The 18,493-nt window shown below is 45.7% G+C and overlaps 1 protein-coding gene across 7 annotated transcripts in view; it reads right to left on the bottom strand.

Annotated features, from left to right (window-relative positions):
- The window catches only part of pcloa (piccolo presynaptic cytomatrix protein a), a 58,102-nt gene extending 39,609 nt beyond the window's left edge, over positions 1 to 18,493 (bottom strand). For 4 of the 7 annotated variants that reach the window (XM_034578015.1, XM_034578018.1, XM_034578016.1 and 1 more), the window contains exons 1-3: positions 13,254 to 13,744; positions 9,726 to 10,920; positions 7,405 to 8,400 (exon numbers count right to left, since the gene is read on the bottom strand). In XM_034578015.1, coding sequence (XP_034433906.1) covers positions 7,405 to 8,400; positions 9,726 to 10,920; positions 13,254 to 13,465 — 2,403 coding nt within the window. In that variant the 5' untranslated portion in view covers positions 13,466 to 13,744. Of the gene's footprint in view, positions 1 to 7,404; positions 8,401 to 9,725; positions 10,921 to 13,253; positions 13,745 to 18,337 lie in introns of those variants that run through there. The other 3 variants (XM_034578019.1, XM_034578021.1, XM_034578020.1) reach the window with 2 other exon arrangements.

Here is an 18,493-nt window from a genome sequence, read left to right as displayed (position 1 = left end):
GTGAAGATGAATAAATCAAACGCTTCTGTTTAACCCTCAGCTGCTTGGAAGCCTGCACCAGAGGACGGTGGCTGTGCTGGTCAGATTCCACATGGTTTTGTGTAACTGAGTGTGAATGAAGCAGAGCGCTGCAGGAAAAAATCCCTCTGAGGAAACCCGGAGAGGTGAAGGCTGAGGAAAAGTTAATTATCCAATTCTCTGCACAAATCTGACTCATCACTGACAGACGACAAACAAGAGTCTGAGGGTTTCTGTTCTCCCTTGACAAGAACGTTACGATCCGTGGTGGATTGTTGTTCCCCCTGGCAGGTGAGTAAATAACTGAGGGAACAAGTGTGCGTATGCATTTGTAAAGTGGATCTGACGCAAAGCAAGAGGTGTGGGACAGGGCCTCTATTTACTCTGAGCCCAGGGATTAAGAAGGGACATTTTTATTTCAGGGTATTTACTGTCTACATCCATGTTTGTGTATATTTGTCACAATCTGTCCACATATGTGAAATAGAAGTCTGGGATTTTAAGCTGGTTTTCCCTCTAATGCAGCATTTTTTTGATTTAGTCATTTGACATATCATGAGTCACACAACAGTCGCCGCAATCCCACCTGTTTAAAGCTACACTAAATATTTTCATGATATTAACAATGAATGAGATGTAATATGAAGCAGTAGCAGTGATCAAAACACCGAAAATTATCACTGAAGGCTGCAGATTTACGCTTTTTAGCCTCTTTTCATACATAAGAATCTCACAGCACACGTCAACTAATGTCAACTGTAGGTGTGTGTCAACTCGTCATCTGCTCATACATTAGTTTGTTTTCCATTTTTTGCCAAGACCAAGCTTATCAGTGCAGGTGGATGGAGGAGGAGGGGGGGGGGACGTCAGGGAAACAGAAAGAGGAGAAAAGAGGTGTGGCTGGGGGGGGTGATGGGGATTCCCACCCACTCCTCCATTCACTGTAAAGGTTAGGCGTAATGAGCTGTGGGCTCGGGCAAACAACAACATTTGGAAGCTGGCTGCTGTTTCAAGGTGATACTGCGTAAAAAGGCAGTGACACACACACACACACACACACACACACACACACACACACACACACACACACACACACACACACACACACACACACACACACACACACACACACACACACACACACACACACACACACACACACACACACACACACTGAGGAGAAGGGGGCTGTGTTTCCATTTGTCTGTCAAGTAAATTACACGCTAGCATGCTGCAAAACAAACAATGCTAATTACTGTGGCTATGTAATAAACAGCAGATAGTGAAATAAAAATCATTGTTATACTTTGCATGAGCCGTGTACAGTCCCCCCCAAATCATACATGTTTTGTCTATGTAAATTCAATGCTTCATGTATGTTAGACATTTATTGTATGTTGAATTGATTTTTTAGATATTTACAATGAGATAGTTTAGCCTCATGCTACACAGGACCAGTGCTCTGCTGCTGACTTCTTCCTTTATTCTCTTAAAGTCCTGACAGTAAACTCTGCCTATAGCTTCTGGTGATGTGACACACAGGCCTGACTCACCAACACTAAAACAAACCACGATAGGCAGGTTGTCATGGGCTGCGCTGCGAGGGGCAGAATGGGTCGGCACCCATATCCTTTGTGACACCGCCCCTCGTCCCTCCACCCCCTCACGTCAAGGGCCCTGTTGGACTCCTCTCTGTCTGTCGGCCATTTCTCTGCTCGCTCTGTTCTGGGCCTCCACTCCACCACCCCACACTCATTATCTGTCTGTGAGCTTGCTACTCACAGCTCTCTTGCATCTTTTTCTTACAACCTACAGTGTAGATTAGAGCCTGATCGATAAACAAAGCAGAAAATAAACCTCAAATAAATAATATAATAATTGCATCATGGGAGTCAGTTACAATTTTGTTTTTACTGTATAAGTAGGCTGAATAATTGGTGTTCCAAAATCGGTATTTACATTGGCCCCCAAAACTCGAAATGAATAGAGAAGCATCAGTCTCCCATAAACATGAACGGCACTACCTTTAATAAAAAGTTATTTCACTCGCCTCTCAGGTGAAGCCATTTTCCTAATCCGGAGCTCATGCTGCTGGCTTCAAGTGATGAATATCAATTTTTATGGAGGAAGTCAGAGTCAGACAATCCATCCATAAAAGCCCAGAGTAGCCCACTCTCTTTTTCACCTCGTATCATCCCGTCTCTCAATAGACACTAAAGAGTTTGAGAGCAGCAGCAGTCAGGATGTAAATACAACAGAGCCTGTGCTAACTAGCTGAGCCCATTGCCAGGATGTGTGAGTGTGTGTGTTTGAGTGTTTCTGCCTGTCTGTCCTTGCCTCCTCTCCCCCACACCACGGCTTCAGAGCTGGCTCACATCGCGTCTTGGCTTCGCCCTCCGTCTTACTTGGCACCGAAGGTTCGGTGGCTAAAATCTGGCCCTTTTCTAAGCATACAAGCACCAGTAAATTAGAAAGGGGATAATTGAAAACCATTCTGGAGAGGAGCTGGAGAGGAGTTCTATAAAAAGAAAAAGGAGAGGGCTGTTTTTAGTGCCTAGGAAATTCTAAAACAACAGTGAACCACTTGCCATAGCTGGTAAGGGGTCCTGGGTTTAGTCAATTGGATGGACAAATGTTCAGGTATTTTATCTGTGCAGTATTTCCTTTTTCATGCACCAGCATTTACAGTGTCAAACTGGAGAAACTGGCACATTCTGTCCGAAGCTCTGCACAGACACACACACACCTTAAAGTCTAAAAATAGTGTCCATTTCATGGCTTCCGAGGTGGCCATGTGGGGGGGGGTGGACTCTGTGGGTTGCCTGGGGCAGCAGAGAGACGCTTTTAAAGGAGGGAATATGAAAGAGGGAAAACAACACAGCGATAAAAGAGACTGGAGAGAGAGAGAGAGAGAGAGAGAGAGAGAGAGAGAGAGAGAGAGAGAGAGAGAGAGAGAGAGAGAGAGAGAGAGAGCTGCCCTACAACTTGTATGTGTTCTCCCCCTTTGTGTCTCTCTTTTGTGGCTGCGACTATTTCTGCACACTTCACCCTGGTGGGCAAGCGCTGGGAGAGCTGTGAGGCAACTGGCCTGGTATTAAGCTGCCGATACACATCAACCTTGAGTCGAGAACACAAACAAGAATCAAACGACAGATTCCCATAACAACTGGGTTTGTGATACAGAGAAGAAAAGGGAAATTGCACCCTGCCAGAGGATGAGCTGAAGCTGTAGCTGGATGATAGACCGAGGGCTGTGAGCATGCTCTACATGTACACGTGTGCCCCGCACAGTGCGACCACGGAGCGTTTCTATCTGCCAGCGCGTGACTCCAGAGGGCTCAGACTGTGGGAGGATTCATGGGCTCAGCCACAGAATAACAATGAGGAAGGAGGACACAGGAATCACCACGCAGAGAGTGTGGGTGTGCTGAGGATGTGCCGGACCAAAAGAGACAAGAACGCACAATTATGCTTGGTTTGTCTTCTGCAAGGACACCGAGTTAACTTTGAATTCACTGAGTGGCTTCACAGAACCTTTGCTATAACTGGCACAGGCCTAAACCCAATCCTGGCGATTGTGTATATTAAAAAAAACGAGAGATTATTGTGAGGCACCGCAACAATGCAGCATCACAAAGGACTCATTATCAAAGCCTGTTCTGGTGACTGGACAGTTTAAGATACAGAGCTCTAATCTCATTTGGCTACATGGGTTTCTTGTTATCGTCGTGAGGTGGCCGGCCAGGAAACGACTACGCCTGCAAAGAAATCGTCTGACACATCATCCTCCAGTAAAACCACAACGTGTCATTTTTAGTGAGCGTCAGAGGTGCTGGTGGGCAGATTTTGTTGAGCCTCTATAACCCTGTAACCTTATATCCTTCACACGGCGCCGTTTCTCCCGATTTCCAGTCTTTTTCGACCAATCACCTGGTTAGTGGACGACTATTTTAACATATCGAAGCAGTGTTTGTACCTCAACAAACCACGATCGTTCCATAACTTTAACAGCTTGTTTATTACAGTAACTACAATAGAGACAGTGTCGCTTTGACCTATTCTCCAAAAATTGTGGACCCTTAATCTACAGCTGGTTAAATACTAAGATAACCCGTCACTTTATACCCTTGTTTATCCATTTGAGTTTGAGGTTTTTACAATAATGAGGGAGTTTGGAACAAAGCATTTCAGTTTCTTACCCACAGCCTTAGAGTGTTAAATAATTAAAGACCATTTGATATATTATTGCAAAGCACAGTCGTCCAGTGGGTGAATTATTTGTATAATTGTCACAATCTAGTGATAAATAATATCTAACTAAACTCTAAATCTCCAATCTAACCATCATTATAAACACAGAGTTTGTCATTATGAACAAAAACAAAGATATTAGGTGATATGGTTTATGTTGGACTTGGACCTTTGGCTCCAGGCTATTACACAAATCACTGATTATTATGTTCTGGTTGTGGCTCAATATATTTAAGAGTTTGGTAACAAGGATACAATCTAGTTTTCCTGGGTGATACTTGATGCAGCTCACAGCTCACAGTCTCTTATCTGGATTCCTTGATTTGTGCTTGTTAGCGAAGTGCTGCTCTCCCATTTTACGTAAGACTTCTCCAACGAGCACACTCATTACCGATAAGGGCAACATGACATGGAGCCTGAGCTACGGCAGCAGCGCTGAGCAGCACTAGACACAAATTCACAGGGAGTATGACACGCAAAGAAAATACAGTGTTTGAAAGGAGGATAACCACCAAAAATACCAAAGGCTTTAAGTGACTCCCCCCCCCCCCATGGCTTCTGAAAAAATTTAGGGGATTAAAGGATGCAGAGAAAGACGACATAAAAGAGAGGGGACTTAGAAAGATATTCTGGGAAAAAGGTGACCAAAAAAAGCAACAGAGGGGGACAAAGATGGCCGGCCGTGATGGGAGGGGAAGGAAGAAAGGAAGAGGAGCCATTAGGGTGAGTGCTGTTCCTTCTGAGGAGCCTTTTTTTCACAAGTCATATTGATGGGGATTAAGCGCCGACACCTGAGTCTGGGATCAAGCCTCGATAGAAATGACAGGCTTCCTGTTGCCCTTTAAATCCTTTTAGGAAACAGAGATTACACCGACACATGCACACGCGACGGCAGAGAACGCGTGCACTCTCACCCTTCCAGCATTTCAGTAGAAACACATGCAGGTAATAGAAAAACGCCTAAATTCTCACGTGGACCTGGACATATCGTGATGGTATACACGTTGAAGGCTCACGCCCGCCTGCACGGCTCGTCTCATTCTCGATAAGTCATCAATCTTTCAAATAAAACATACTGTTCAGTACACAGACACGAGCACACATTCACATACACTCGCTCTGACCCACTCACATGCGTCAGCACATGGACCCTTGCTGACGGCCTTTATGACAGCGAATGACACAGAAGCTAGGAACAGTATGTGATTGGGGGGGGGGATGACTCAACCGAGGTGCTGTGTGTGTGTACGAGCGTCCCCTCCTGAATATTGCACTTTGACGTGTTCTCAAGTTCAACCAAATCCTATTATTTTCCCTGAATTATTGAACGTATTTACTCCTGCATGCCTCAAAGAGGGACTCCTCGTTCTCGTACCAGCGTCTGGCTCGAACCGCCGTTCCAAAAACAAAGCTGAGCTGACGATCCTGGCTTCAAGACAACGACCAATCTATAACCAATTAGCGCATCAGTGGCACGGCTCTCCAGTGTAATTACATTTTCCCCCGCGCTTGGCCTAAATGAAGTGATTTGCAGTTCAGCTCCCCATTTTCCCATCAGGCAATTAAGAGCCGCGGAAAAAAAGGACCGGCGTCCCCAAACTTCAGAGAAATTGAGACTTCAGTAGTGCTGTCGGTGCTGTAAACAAACGGCGGACATCTTGTTTTTGGCACGCTACCGAGGGGGAGGGGGATAATGTTGAATTCATGACTTAATAGACTGATAATTTCAACTACACAAGTTAAGTAGAAATACTTACGACGTTCAGAGACAGACTTCTGACAGATAGTTAGGCTAGATGATAACTCGCTATTTCAAACTTTTACCGAGATAAGGATTACTGAACAAGTATTATATAACAGCCCCCCCAATGGGACTCATCACTCGTAGAACCCAGTTTCATATCTCACACTGAAAGCAAAGTATATATTTCTTAGAAGTCAATATTCTTCTGCCAGTTATATTCCTACAACATAAAAGTTGATTTCCATTGAGCTTGTCAGTGTTTGTGAACAAAGCGGGGGTGCAGCAGCTATGATCTGTGGGCTGCTGCAGAATAAGGCTCCTCAGAGAGACAGAAATACACAGCAGATTATTCAGGACTCGCTTAAACCTCAAGCCGACACGTGAAGCTGTCTGACATGTGACTGTGCCCTGAATCACACGACCATGTCGAGAGGATGTAAGTCAACGTCCTCCTGTCACTGACCTGCAGCTTTTTGTTCGTTTAACCAATGCGTGGCTTCAAGGCGGTTATGAGTGATGCAGTGTAGGATTATTCACATGGAATAATATGTGGGTGTAGTATATATATATATATATATATATATGAGTGCTTGGCCTACATGCTGAGGCGGAAGCGCTTTTTGGCCTTGGTTCCCATAAAATACTCCATAGAGAACCATCTGTTCTGTGTGGAACATAATGAAGTAACACCAGCAAACCAGTGCCCCCCGCACCTCAAGTGATAAGCGGACAAAAAGTGTTTGGTTTCCATGTCATCATCAGGCAAACAAAGACCACGGCATGTTCTCGCAAACACACTCAGGCAAACATGTTGTACGTGCATTGAGATGTTTGCACAGAAACATATCTTCTGATTTCAGAGAGAGGAAATAGTCCATAGGATGGAAGTTGTGCATCCTGTACACAAAGCAGACACACACACATACTCTACATGTACACAGTTGCAGAGTCAAGTGTCAATTCTCTCAATTGCCCCATTTGATCTTCACATTTCTGGCTGCCCTCTCGACAAAAAACCAGCCTGGTCGCAGTGAGGCCGTCTTGTTAAACGCAGCGTAATTGACCACATCCATTCTGTCAGTGGACAAATATGTGCAAATGACATTACGCTGTCTATTTGGGCTAAACTAATGTAATTTAGTGCAGCTAATAACATGCTATCCTCATTCCAGAGCAGTTTGCTGGATGCTTGTGGGAAACAACGCTCGGCTGAAAACTCTGCCGCTCCTGATGGTATCTCTTCTGTGACCTACTTCAATAAAACATCTAGGAGGATGTTTGCGTTCTATTTATATACGACAGAATGCATAAATTACTGGTAGGTGCAGTGTGTTGGAATCTCAGGAAGCTGTGGTGCTTAGGAAAAGTGCAACAATAATAGGGCTTCTTACCTCTCCTAAGTGGGGAGTGGGATTGAATCCACACAGATTGCACACTGTCTTCTTGCACTCGGTGCAGAAGCTGTAGTTCGGCGTGACTGATGATCCGACGTTCAGCTCCACGGTGCAGAGAGGGCAGCTTTCCTTGGTGGCTGAGGCCGGGGCAGGCGCCGGTTGGACTGCTGGGGCCTTCTCTTCCTGCTCCACAGAGATGGTTCTGGGGGGTTTCTTGGATTTGGCAGGTGGGGTGTCAGGAGCAGAGTCCGAATCAGGGGGCGATCCAGGCTCAGAGAAGGGGGAGTCAGGAGGGGAACCCGCTCCGGAGTCAGCGGGGGAGTTGGGTGGAGACTCCGCTGCCTTTTGGTCCTCCCCCGCAACGAGATTGGTGGCTGAGCTCAAGAGGGACGATCCGAAGCTGAACATCTGAGAAGCGGCAGCAGGAGATTTGGATTCTGTCAACCCTCCAAAACCGCCAAACAACTTCCCAGCCACCGACTCCTCCTGCTTTGGCGGAGCCTGTGCCTGAGGCTTTGACGATTCCATCAAACCGCCAAAACCGCCAAACAGTTTCCCTGTAACAGACTCGGCAGCTTGAGAAGAAGCCGCAGGAGATTTAGCCGCATCGGTCAGGCCTCCTAAACTGATACCTCCAAACCCCCCGAAGAAGCTGGACTCCTGTTTGGCCTTAGACGGCGACGGCTGGGGAGTGGTCTTCTGCTGGATGGGACGACCTGTCTTGGGGTCAATTTTGGGTGATCCCGCCGAAGAGGCCGGGGAAAGAGGTCCCGGAGAGGTAGGACCTGGGGATTTCTGCCTCGGCGTGGTTGGCGGCGTTAACCCTTGGTCGGTGGTACTCTGTTGCTTTATCAACAGCTTGCCAGGCTTGCCAGGCGCCTGTCTCTGCGGCGAGGGCGGGGCAGAGCCTTGCTTGGGCTTTGTCATGCCGGGGGGATCCATACCTCCCATCGCCCGCTGCATCTGGCAGTTCAGACACAGCCATTCTTTGCCCTGTGCATGAAACAAAACATGGGTTAGAATTGACTGGAACCAAATTCAGTGTTCTTATGAGCACGAGCATCAATGGCACATGTAATTACAGCATGAACACGGGCAGGCATACGAAATTAAACCCCCTAAAATAACAGTTTTCTTTGTGTGTAGCTCAAAAATAAATACAAACTCAAAGACAGGTCCATTAATTAGTGTTTCAAATGATGCTGAATCCTGTTTTCTCCTCTCAAAATGCTTCTTTATACCCTGAGTGAATAAAAATCTGGCAACAGTTACATAAATACGACTTATAATGAATACATGCTTGTTCTGTTTCTAATTAATTTAGAAGGAAAAATGCTATTTATACACAGCATTATTTTAATCTGACTGCGAGCAGACAGACAAATACTTTTCATGTATAAATACTTTTTATTTACTTATTATTATTTATCTCTATGATATGATTAGACGATCATCTTTGTTTAATGATGGGATATCACCAGATTCCAGAGTGTGCAAACTACAGTGTTTAAAACATATTGTTGACAGTTTGATTACTATCTAGATCAGATGAATGATTTTATTATTGTGCTTATTAAATACGATGTAAACAGAGATTATGTCAGTTTAACAAACCTAAAAGCAACTTATACAACTGTATCTTCTACTGTAACTGCAAACAGCATTAAGCTTTTCGAGACCTTGCAACTCAAAGAGAATCCACTTCCTGAATTGATCTGTCTTACAAAGAGTCTAACTGAACAGTAACGAATCCAGAGGAGACGCTGGAGCAGAGTGAACCAGTCGCTCTGCTCTGCTCGTGGCCCATCGGCGAGTGTCCTCGCTGGCTGGCACAGTATCTTCCTGTGGCCATGACATGAGTCACCTTGATCAACATTCCCTGGGACCATATGGTCCCTCTGTATCTCAAATCGAGTGCCACTGGTATGAGCTGCACTCCCTTCTGTCAGGCTCAGAGAAAATAAACTAACAGGACATAATTGGATTTAACTATACTGTAAAAATGCCAACAATTATTTGGTCTAATTTTGTTACTGCATGTTTTATATCATGATTCAATCAAACCAGTCTTCAATAAGTCCCTCTGTCCATTTTGACAATTTGGACAGAGAGTTCCGAGTAAAACCAGAAATTAGTTTAAGATGATGTTTTTGCAGTGAAATTGAAACAGAGCACTTGATAATTTTATATTTCACACACAGAACATTTAATGATGTGGGACTTTTCTCATCCTCTGCCACCAATAACATGAACCGTCTCATGTATGATTAGATAAGTATCCGTCTGAAATTTTGTATGATAAGTATTCAGTCACTTACTGCTGAGTCGGGGGGGCTGAACCCACAGAGGCTGCAGACCTGGTTCTTACACTCAGTGCAGTTGCTGTAATTTGGAGGGTCCTTAGACCCAGTGTTCAGCTGGGTGGTCTTACACAGTGGACAGAGTCCACCTCCAGTCTTTCCAGGCCCCTGCTGACCAAGTGGCCCTCCACTCTTAGGTGGCTCCCCAGGATGAGCCCCGGGGCCAGGTGGCCCCTGCTGCTTGGGTCCAGACTTCCCTGGTCCTTGTTGTGGAGGGCCACCTGTTTGTGGGGGAGGGCCACCCTGTTTGGCACCTGGACCCGGTGGTCCTTGGCCTGGTTTGGGGCCCTGTTGCCCTGGGGGTCCTTGACCTGGTTTGGGGCCCTGTTGCCCTGGGGGTCCTTGACCAGGTTTGGGGCCCTGTTGCCCTGGGGGTCCTTGACCGGGTTTTGGGCCCTGTTGCCCTGGGGGTCCTTGTCCTGGTGGCCCCTGACCTTGCCTGGGAGCCTGCCCAGGGGGTCCTTGACCAGGTTTGGGGCCCTGTTGCCCTGTGGGTCCTTGACCAGGTTTGGGGCCCTGTTGCCCTGGTTGTCCTTGTCCTGGTGGCCCCTGACCTTGCCTAGGGGCCTGCCCAGGGGATCCTTGGCCAGGAGGACCCTGGCCTGATTTGGGCCCCTGGCCTGGCGGTGCCTGGCCTTGCCTGGGTCCCTGCCCAGAGGGCCCTTGCCCTGGCTTTGGCCCCTGCCCCGGCGGGCCCTGACCTTGTTTCTGGGGTCCTCCCTGTTGTGGTCCCTTTGGACCCGGCCCTTGCTGGGGGCCCTTCCCTGGTGGCTTTCCTCCCTGCTTGGACTCAGGCGCTGCGTCTCCCTCCTCCTCATCCCCAAACAGTCCAAACTTGGACATGTTGACAGAATCACCCATGGAGGATATGGAGGAGGAGACAGAGGACGTCATCGATGACACGGCACTGAGGGGGTTGGCCCCGCTGAGGAAGCTGGAGCCAAACATGCCGGGTGACTTGGTCTCAGGTTCCTTTGGCTCCTGCCGGAATCTGGACTCAAAAAGACTGAGGGATGAAGGGCTGCGACCCGGTGTGGGCTTGCCAGGTGGGCCCTGGTTGAAGGCGTCTACAGTTCGGCTCTTACTGAGACCTGTTGGGCCCCTGGAGGCCCCTACCTGTTGGGGTCGTTGCTGGGCATCAGATTCTGAAGGTCTGGAAAAGAGGAAACAGACTTTTTGTGAGCATATAATTCATTTGTGTTTACTTTGACAGTGTGAGAAAAATCTGACCAAACTGTGAACAAGACTATAATCATGTGAAATTACTCTTCATCTCCTTTATAAACCTACAAGAAACTACGGTTTCTGCTGAATTATGCACTCACATCGAACAAATCCACATATTTCAAAACATAATACTTAAAACAATCAGGCAAAATAAACCAGCAAAAGTATTAAGCACCCCTGTGTATCCATAAAAGATGTTACAAAAAATGACACGGACTGAAAAATAATGGTGAAAGAAAACAGCTTCTCACTGATGTCTATAATGTTTTCAACCCATTTCCACCTCAATCGTTGCTCGATGTATTAGCCAACTCCACTGCCTCCACTGTAGCGTCACTGTGCTAATAATAAAACTTAAGACCGCGGCTCTCCGGCCCTTTCATCACATCAGTGAACACAAAATGTGTAGCTAGCAGCCCCGGGGTGAAGCTGACAGTAAAGTGAATACCGCTGAATGACACGGAGTGTAGATCATTGAGATAGAGGGGGGGAATGTGTGGCTCCATTGGGGTAAGCTGATACGTCTTTGTTAGCTCAGGCAGCGCACACACACACACACACACACACACACACACACACACACACACACACACACACACACACACACACACACACACACACACACACACACACACACACACACACACACACACACACACACACACACACACGAAAGTCGACTGGACCCTGAGAGGAATGCATCAGCGCTCAAACACATTGATTGGATATTATTTCTTGTTCCATGTGTATGCCACACATAGAGGTGCTGCTGCAGGCGTCTGTCATTATGTCTCATTTGAATTACCTTCCCAGGCAATAAAGTTGAACACTGCCATGAATACAGCATCTCATTATTTCTATTTACAAAGAGATGATACTAGTCAGGGTGAGGGGGAATCGAGCATCAGCACCAGTGGTGTTGCAGAGCGTCGCTGTTCCACTGCAGAGAGGATTTCAGCACCACGGACAGCGAACCAGCCTCGTTCACATCCAACGTTAGAACATGAAATCAGACTTTTAAAATAAAACAGAAAAATTGGAAAGCAGCAAGAAGGATTTAACTGCTCCTCTATTTATAGTCATATTAATATTGATGCACACCCCCTCCCCCTACATCTCCAGCTCAGATATAAATAACATTTCTCCCCCCCACCCCAGTTGGTGCCAATTAGCATTTGCCACACACCAAGCCAGTGTATTTGATATCGAGGAATCTTCGTAGGATTCTGTTTAGGGCTGGGATTTGCATTATTGATTAATATGTTGATGAATAAATTAGTTGTCTGAGCAATAAAATGGAAATAAAAATTTTGAATTTGAAACAAAAACGTGCTAACCTAAGCCTCCTCAAATGTCTTGTTTTATCCACAAACACAAAGACGTTCACTCAACAGTCATTTGAGGAGCCAAGAAACCAGAAAATATTCACATTTAAGACGCTGAAATCAGAGAATTGATACTTTTTTAACACTCAAGCCGATAAATCGATTATCAAAATAGTTGGCCGTGATTTTAGTCGCCGATAACTGATCGATTAATCGTTGCGGCCCGAATTAGTTGGAAAATATGGACACATAATGGCTTTGGCAGCAGACTGTTTTCACTCCATAACACAGCAGGTTTCCAACACAACCCATTCAAATCCAATTAAGACTAATCTGACTGTTAATATTAGAGATCAGCTCATTAAAGGTTGGTCAGATTGTTTTTTATTGGCTGTTAAAGGCTCAATCCGAGGGTGGTGGTGGGGAGAGATAAACACACACACACACACACACAAACTCTCACACAAACACTGGGCACGACACATGTTTTTACCCAGCAGGCATTTCGAAAATTTCGCACAAATACTGGAGGTGTGTCTCTAAGTCTGTGATCTCACACACAGACACACACACGAGTGACACATTCAGATTCACTATATCTTAAAGGCCTGGGATATTAGCAGCCATTATAAAAACATGACACACATCAGTATGAACGAGACGTGGCCAGATATCACTAGAGCCGGTGTGAGGCTGTTTTCTGAGAAGGTTGGTGGCGTTTCTACCAGATGTGCCAGATGTGGATCCATTATACAGGGAGCTGCTCTAAGAAGGGAATGATGTCTTGGTGGGGTTTCAAATGGGCGTGAACGGCTCCCTGCCTCCTTGGAGCATCTTCCTGCTGCTGCACACAGCCCATCCACACGTCCCGCTCCCACCACCTGCTCCCAAATGCATGGAAATGAATAAATGCTGTTGAAAATAAAGCTCCTGCCTTCGTGCGGCGGCTGCGCCTCCGGGCTGCCTGCCTTGCGCCCTTGACACCGCCGCGGCGAGCTGCCGCCTCTGCTCCTCGCTGAGCTCCGCCAGGTCGACGGGGCTCCCGTCGGAGACCCGCACGAAGCCGCCCTTCCCGTCAGGTGCCAGCCCCTCCGGTAGCCCGGGCGGCGGCCCTTCGCCTCCCTCCAGGCTCGCTTCGTTCCCCATGATCGACCCCTCCCGTCCCCCCCCCCCCAACCCCACCACCCCCTGTACCCTGCTACCCGGATCGATGCGCGATCCCTCGGCGTAATTATGTCCAAAGCGCGCGGTGCAGACGCAGTTCCTCGGTGTGTCGGAGCATCTCAGGTGGATTTCTCTTTATTTCCTCATGTCCCGTCGCTCCATCCCCCTCGTTCCTGCTTGTTTTTCTGTGTCGCGCATCTCTGCAGCTGCACGGTGACCACAGTTTTCCGTCAGGAGCTGCTTTACTACTGCTCACTGCCACTGAAGGGGGTTTCCGGTGGGTTTTACAAAATAAAACCCTAATTAACCGGTATTAGTGTTGGTTTTTCACTCGTGCTCACTTGCAGCTAATCTGCCCAGCGTGCTGCGATTAAACTACAAATCAAAAATCTTAATTTTCCTTTGAACATCAAAGTAGAGTAGGTCAACACCCTGAAGCCATATTGGGTCGAATAATCAAGTCTGCTTGATTTCACCTTAAATCTACTTGAATTCTGGTTGATGTGATTTTAACTATTTTTAACAATTTGAACAATGCTAAATTCTGGAAGTCACAATCTTCGTTCTATGGACATTTTGTGATTTGTTATTCCTAAATTCTGGAGTGAATTAGGAAAACAAGATTTGAAGTTTTCAGCAAACTAATGAATGGAATATGTTACGTACTTAAATACTTAAATTAAACATTCAAATCCTTTGAGTCGAATAAGTTTAAAACTGGGGTAAAATCTCTCAAGTCCAGGTTGTCTGTGCAATATCAAGTTTTAATGTTATTAATTGTATTTGTTGAAACTGTGTTGCAGCTTCTCTTGGCAGGTAAAATATGTATTTCTTATTTCAATGGGACTAACCTTGTGAAATAAAGGCTAATAAATAAATAACACCCCCCCCCCCCCAATATCACTTTAAGACTTTTATGTTGAAATCTAAAAGTGCCACTTCCTCTCTTTCCCACCCTGGTTATCTGTCTTCAGCAGCCTCTGTGGTCTCTGGCTCCTGCCCACTGCGCATGCTCCGTCCCTGACAGGTGATCAGAAGACATCTGAAGGGAGAAATGGTTTTTAAAGGGAACCAGCTCCATTTAAATAATGTGTCTGGGTTGATTGTTTATAAAGACTTGAGGCTCAGTGGAGCTGAGAGGACACGTGGGGTTCAGCTCGTTTCTTTATTCTGGTTCTAAAGCAGATACAAGCAGAGGAGACAGCTTTAAGCAGTCTTTATGGGTCAGGAGCGTCTGGCTACAGGCTTGTGGAAGCTCATATATATTGTATGAACACACTCTCCACCTCAACGTCTGCTGTGATATCGCAGGATTAGAACAATGCTTTAAGGCTTTATTTATAATAACTCAACTGTATGTGTGTGTCCACCCTCTCTGTTCACAGCAACAAAAATCATTCCAGCAGCATGAGGCCAAAAAAAACGCCACGTGTCTAATTTTAGGGGAGATTATTCCATGAAATATTGAAAAACATAAATAATATGAATGTGAATGGGTTTATGTGTCTCATACCATGAATTACATCTAATATGCTTTGAGGTTTTTCTCAGCTGGCAGTTGGACGGCGTCTCATTTCCTATCCAACTCTTCATATTCTCCAACATGTTAATGTGCAGTGGCAGAGAGGAAAATCCGTTTGTCTGAGGCCAAATAAATCACAATGAATTCTTTATCTCCTCTCCCCTTGTGAGGAATTGATTGCCGCCGTTGTCACGATCACTGCATGTGATCACATGATAGTAATGAAAAGCCCACAGAGGCTGCAGTGTGGTGCATATTTGCCTCATAACAACATCACCCACCCGCACAATGCAAACAAAATAACGCAATTGCATTACATCAGCCCTGAAAACAAGCCTACAGTACATTTAGCCCCACTGTGCTGAGAATATGCACAGCCAGCGAGTAGGATATTAAAATACGTCAGCTCGGCTGTACATCAAGCAGATGTGTTGCAATATGACAGCGAGTGCTCATTTGCTGCGTGTCTGTGGAGCTCTGGGGCAGATGTGTCCTGGATGCACCCGGCGAACACACTGTAGTACCTGGGCGGGGGGGGGGGGGGGGGGGGGGGGGGGGACTGGGTGACTAGTGCAGAAGGAAAGAAAACCAAAGACCAATACTTCTGCTGTTGTTCTTGATACATGGAAAGGTTTCTGTAGCATGTGACACATAAAGATCATCATGTAAAATGTCATTTTAGATGTGATGGCAGCTCCTGTAAGAAAGATGTCAGCTACCAGAGTGTCTGTCTGCATAGACTTGATGTCGGGTGTTTTGAAAGGACGACGCAGAAAGTTTCATTTCCTCATTTGAGTTCAAGCATAATAGTTCAAATCAATAATTTATTGCAGAAGGTTTTTATGCTTTTTTTACGTACTGAACTTTTTTCCCGGGAAGAGGAGTCTCTTCCAAAAGCAGCCGGGCACATCCCTCAAATCCTAACCCTGTGGTTTGTACAACATTTCATTAACCTATAAAACAAAAGAGATATCATATTTTTAATTAGTGAGCGTTACAGATGTTGCTCAGGACCAAAGAACAGCAGGCTCACACATTTGGTGTATGTGCCTGGCTGAGGAGGCAACAGTGCAGAGCTGCCATCTGTGGGTCTGAATGCCTAGAAGTAACAATAAGCTGAATGTTGGTTTGTTGGTTGTAACAGGGCAGAGGGGAGGCCTGGCCATGGTCACCCCTGTGTTACGGTTCGTAAGGGGTTCTCTCACTGAGATCTTTGGACAGTCGACTATTGATCAAGCTGTTTTTGGGCCTCACTGAACAAGAATACCACAGACATGAGGCACCAAAACAACTGAAGACCAAAAAAAGTCTTATACCAACACACAGTGCTGGGCTAGCCGTTTCCCTCCACTTCCAGTCTTTATGCTAAGCTAAGCCAAACACCTCCTTGCATTTTTTGTTGTCTTTTAGTCATGCTTTGCTAGCCACTTCCTCGTCTCTTATGCTAAACTGTGCTAACTGTTTAGTTAACTCCTCTCTACATAGTGCAACATCTAAGAGGCAGATAAAGTGTGGTGTGAATTTCCTCATCTAAAACTCAGCAGGAAAGGGAGAATGGGAACAAGCCAGTGCATGATTCCTTTAGTAGTGGGAGGAGATGGTGAATCAACGTGTCGTTGACCTTGATGGTTGTTGCAGCGTAAGAGTTCAAATCCCAGTCACTGCTCTTTCCTCTCCGTGACCTTGACTCTTCCCCGCTCACGCTTTTCCTCCACATCCTTGAATATTTTCTTCTTTCCTATGTCATCTCCTTTATGTAAAAATATGCCTGTTTTACTATTCTCCTCCATCTTCTTCCTTTACGCCTCCTCCTCCTCACCTCTGAGTATGTGTAGGCAGAGGTGAGGTTTGGTTTCTGTCTCCAGTGATAAATGGTGGTGGTATAGCAATTGCTCTGCTCCTCTTCTTCTTCTCCCCCTGATTGCTGAGGCATGGCCTGATTGTCTCTATGCTGTGAGGCGGAAGCATGTTCTCTCTCCCACCCTCTCTTTCTCTCTCTCTCTCTCTCTCTCTCTCTCTCTCTCTCTCTCTCTCCCTGTATTTCACCCACATATTCATATGAACACACTGACAAAAGCATCCAGTCATGCAGAGCAAACATACGGACAGGCAGACAGGCAGACAGTCACACACACACACACACACACACACACACACACACACACACACACACACACACACACACACACACACAGGTGTAAATATGCAACATCAAACACAGGCCCGGGGACAAAGAGGTGCTTTCTGAAGCATGTGCAAACCCAGCAGTTTATACACAAACACACACACACACACACACACACACCTATCACTGCCTTTGAATAATATTTCTGTTGTAAAAAAAAAATGCTAAATGGACAGTATTTACATTCATACAGAAAATCATTTTCCATCACACCACACTGTCCCCTGTGACTTGTGTAATCTTATTTTTCAGTTTATTAAATTGTTCATCAGTATATAAGTAACATTTTAAACTTTAGCTGGAGCCAGTTTTAACTGTTTCTCTTCATACGGTTAGGTGTCTGACCCTTGTGATAATTCTTAAGCGTTGTGAGATGAATAATAGGGAAATAATTAAAAATAGCGTGCTCCCACAAATTTAGCAAAAATGTACATTCACTATTTTTCCAAGTTGTTTTAAACGTTGTTGAAGAGTTTAAAAGTTTTGCCTCTTTGGGGCTTGAACACAATTTAAATAAAGGAATTTAAATAAAACCTTTGAAAAGTTTAGACTTGAGGGTAAATCGGCTGAAGAAAACAAGTAATTAATAATAATTAGAAGTTGCAATATGAAAGTATGATATAATTTAAATAGAAGTACATTAGAAATATATTAGATTACAGGACTTTTACTTTCCCCCTGTGACTTCATATGTTTGATCTGCTCCTCTCCTGTACATTTACAGTGTGTGTGTGTGTGTGTGTGTGTGTGTGTGTGTGTGTGTGTGTTCTTTTGTGCTGTGCAGCCTCGCTGTAATCCGAGCTTGGAAACCAGATAACACACACAGAGCTGTGTTCATTAAATTTGAATACTCAGCTGGGGGTGCATGAGTGCAGAGACGGCAACAAAAGCTACATTTCTGTCAGTGACGCTGCTAAAACTCAAGTTCAAAGTCAGAACGACGGCCTCCACACACGACTCGATGAAGGTTTACATCACGAGACGACTCAGTAAAGACACAATCATACCTTTGAGACTGTACATGTACCACAACAGCTCTGTTCTCCTGTGGTGTGGATGTCCAAACACACTACGAGAAACTTCCCTGGAGAGTTTCACCTCCTCGGTACCCTGCTCTTCTCAGACAGAATAGCACAAAGTTACATACCTTTACTTCATGTGTGCAGGAGTGTGTATCCTCAGAGTGTGATGAGTGTGTATCCTCAGTGTGTCCCAAGTAACGGTGCAGGTGCAAGTGACGTTTAACTCCTGCTACATTAGGACTGAGCCTCTCTCATCCCTCTTAACTACCTGGCACGTGTCT

This window comes from Hippoglossus hippoglossus, chromosome 23 (genome assembly GCF_009819705.1).
Source record: "Hippoglossus hippoglossus isolate fHipHip1 chromosome 23, fHipHip1.pri, whole genome shotgun sequence".
Classification (NCBI taxonomy): domain Eukaryota; kingdom Metazoa; phylum Chordata; class Actinopteri; order Pleuronectiformes; family Pleuronectidae; genus Hippoglossus; species Hippoglossus hippoglossus.
This window is presented reverse-complemented; position numbering and strand designations above follow the sequence as displayed.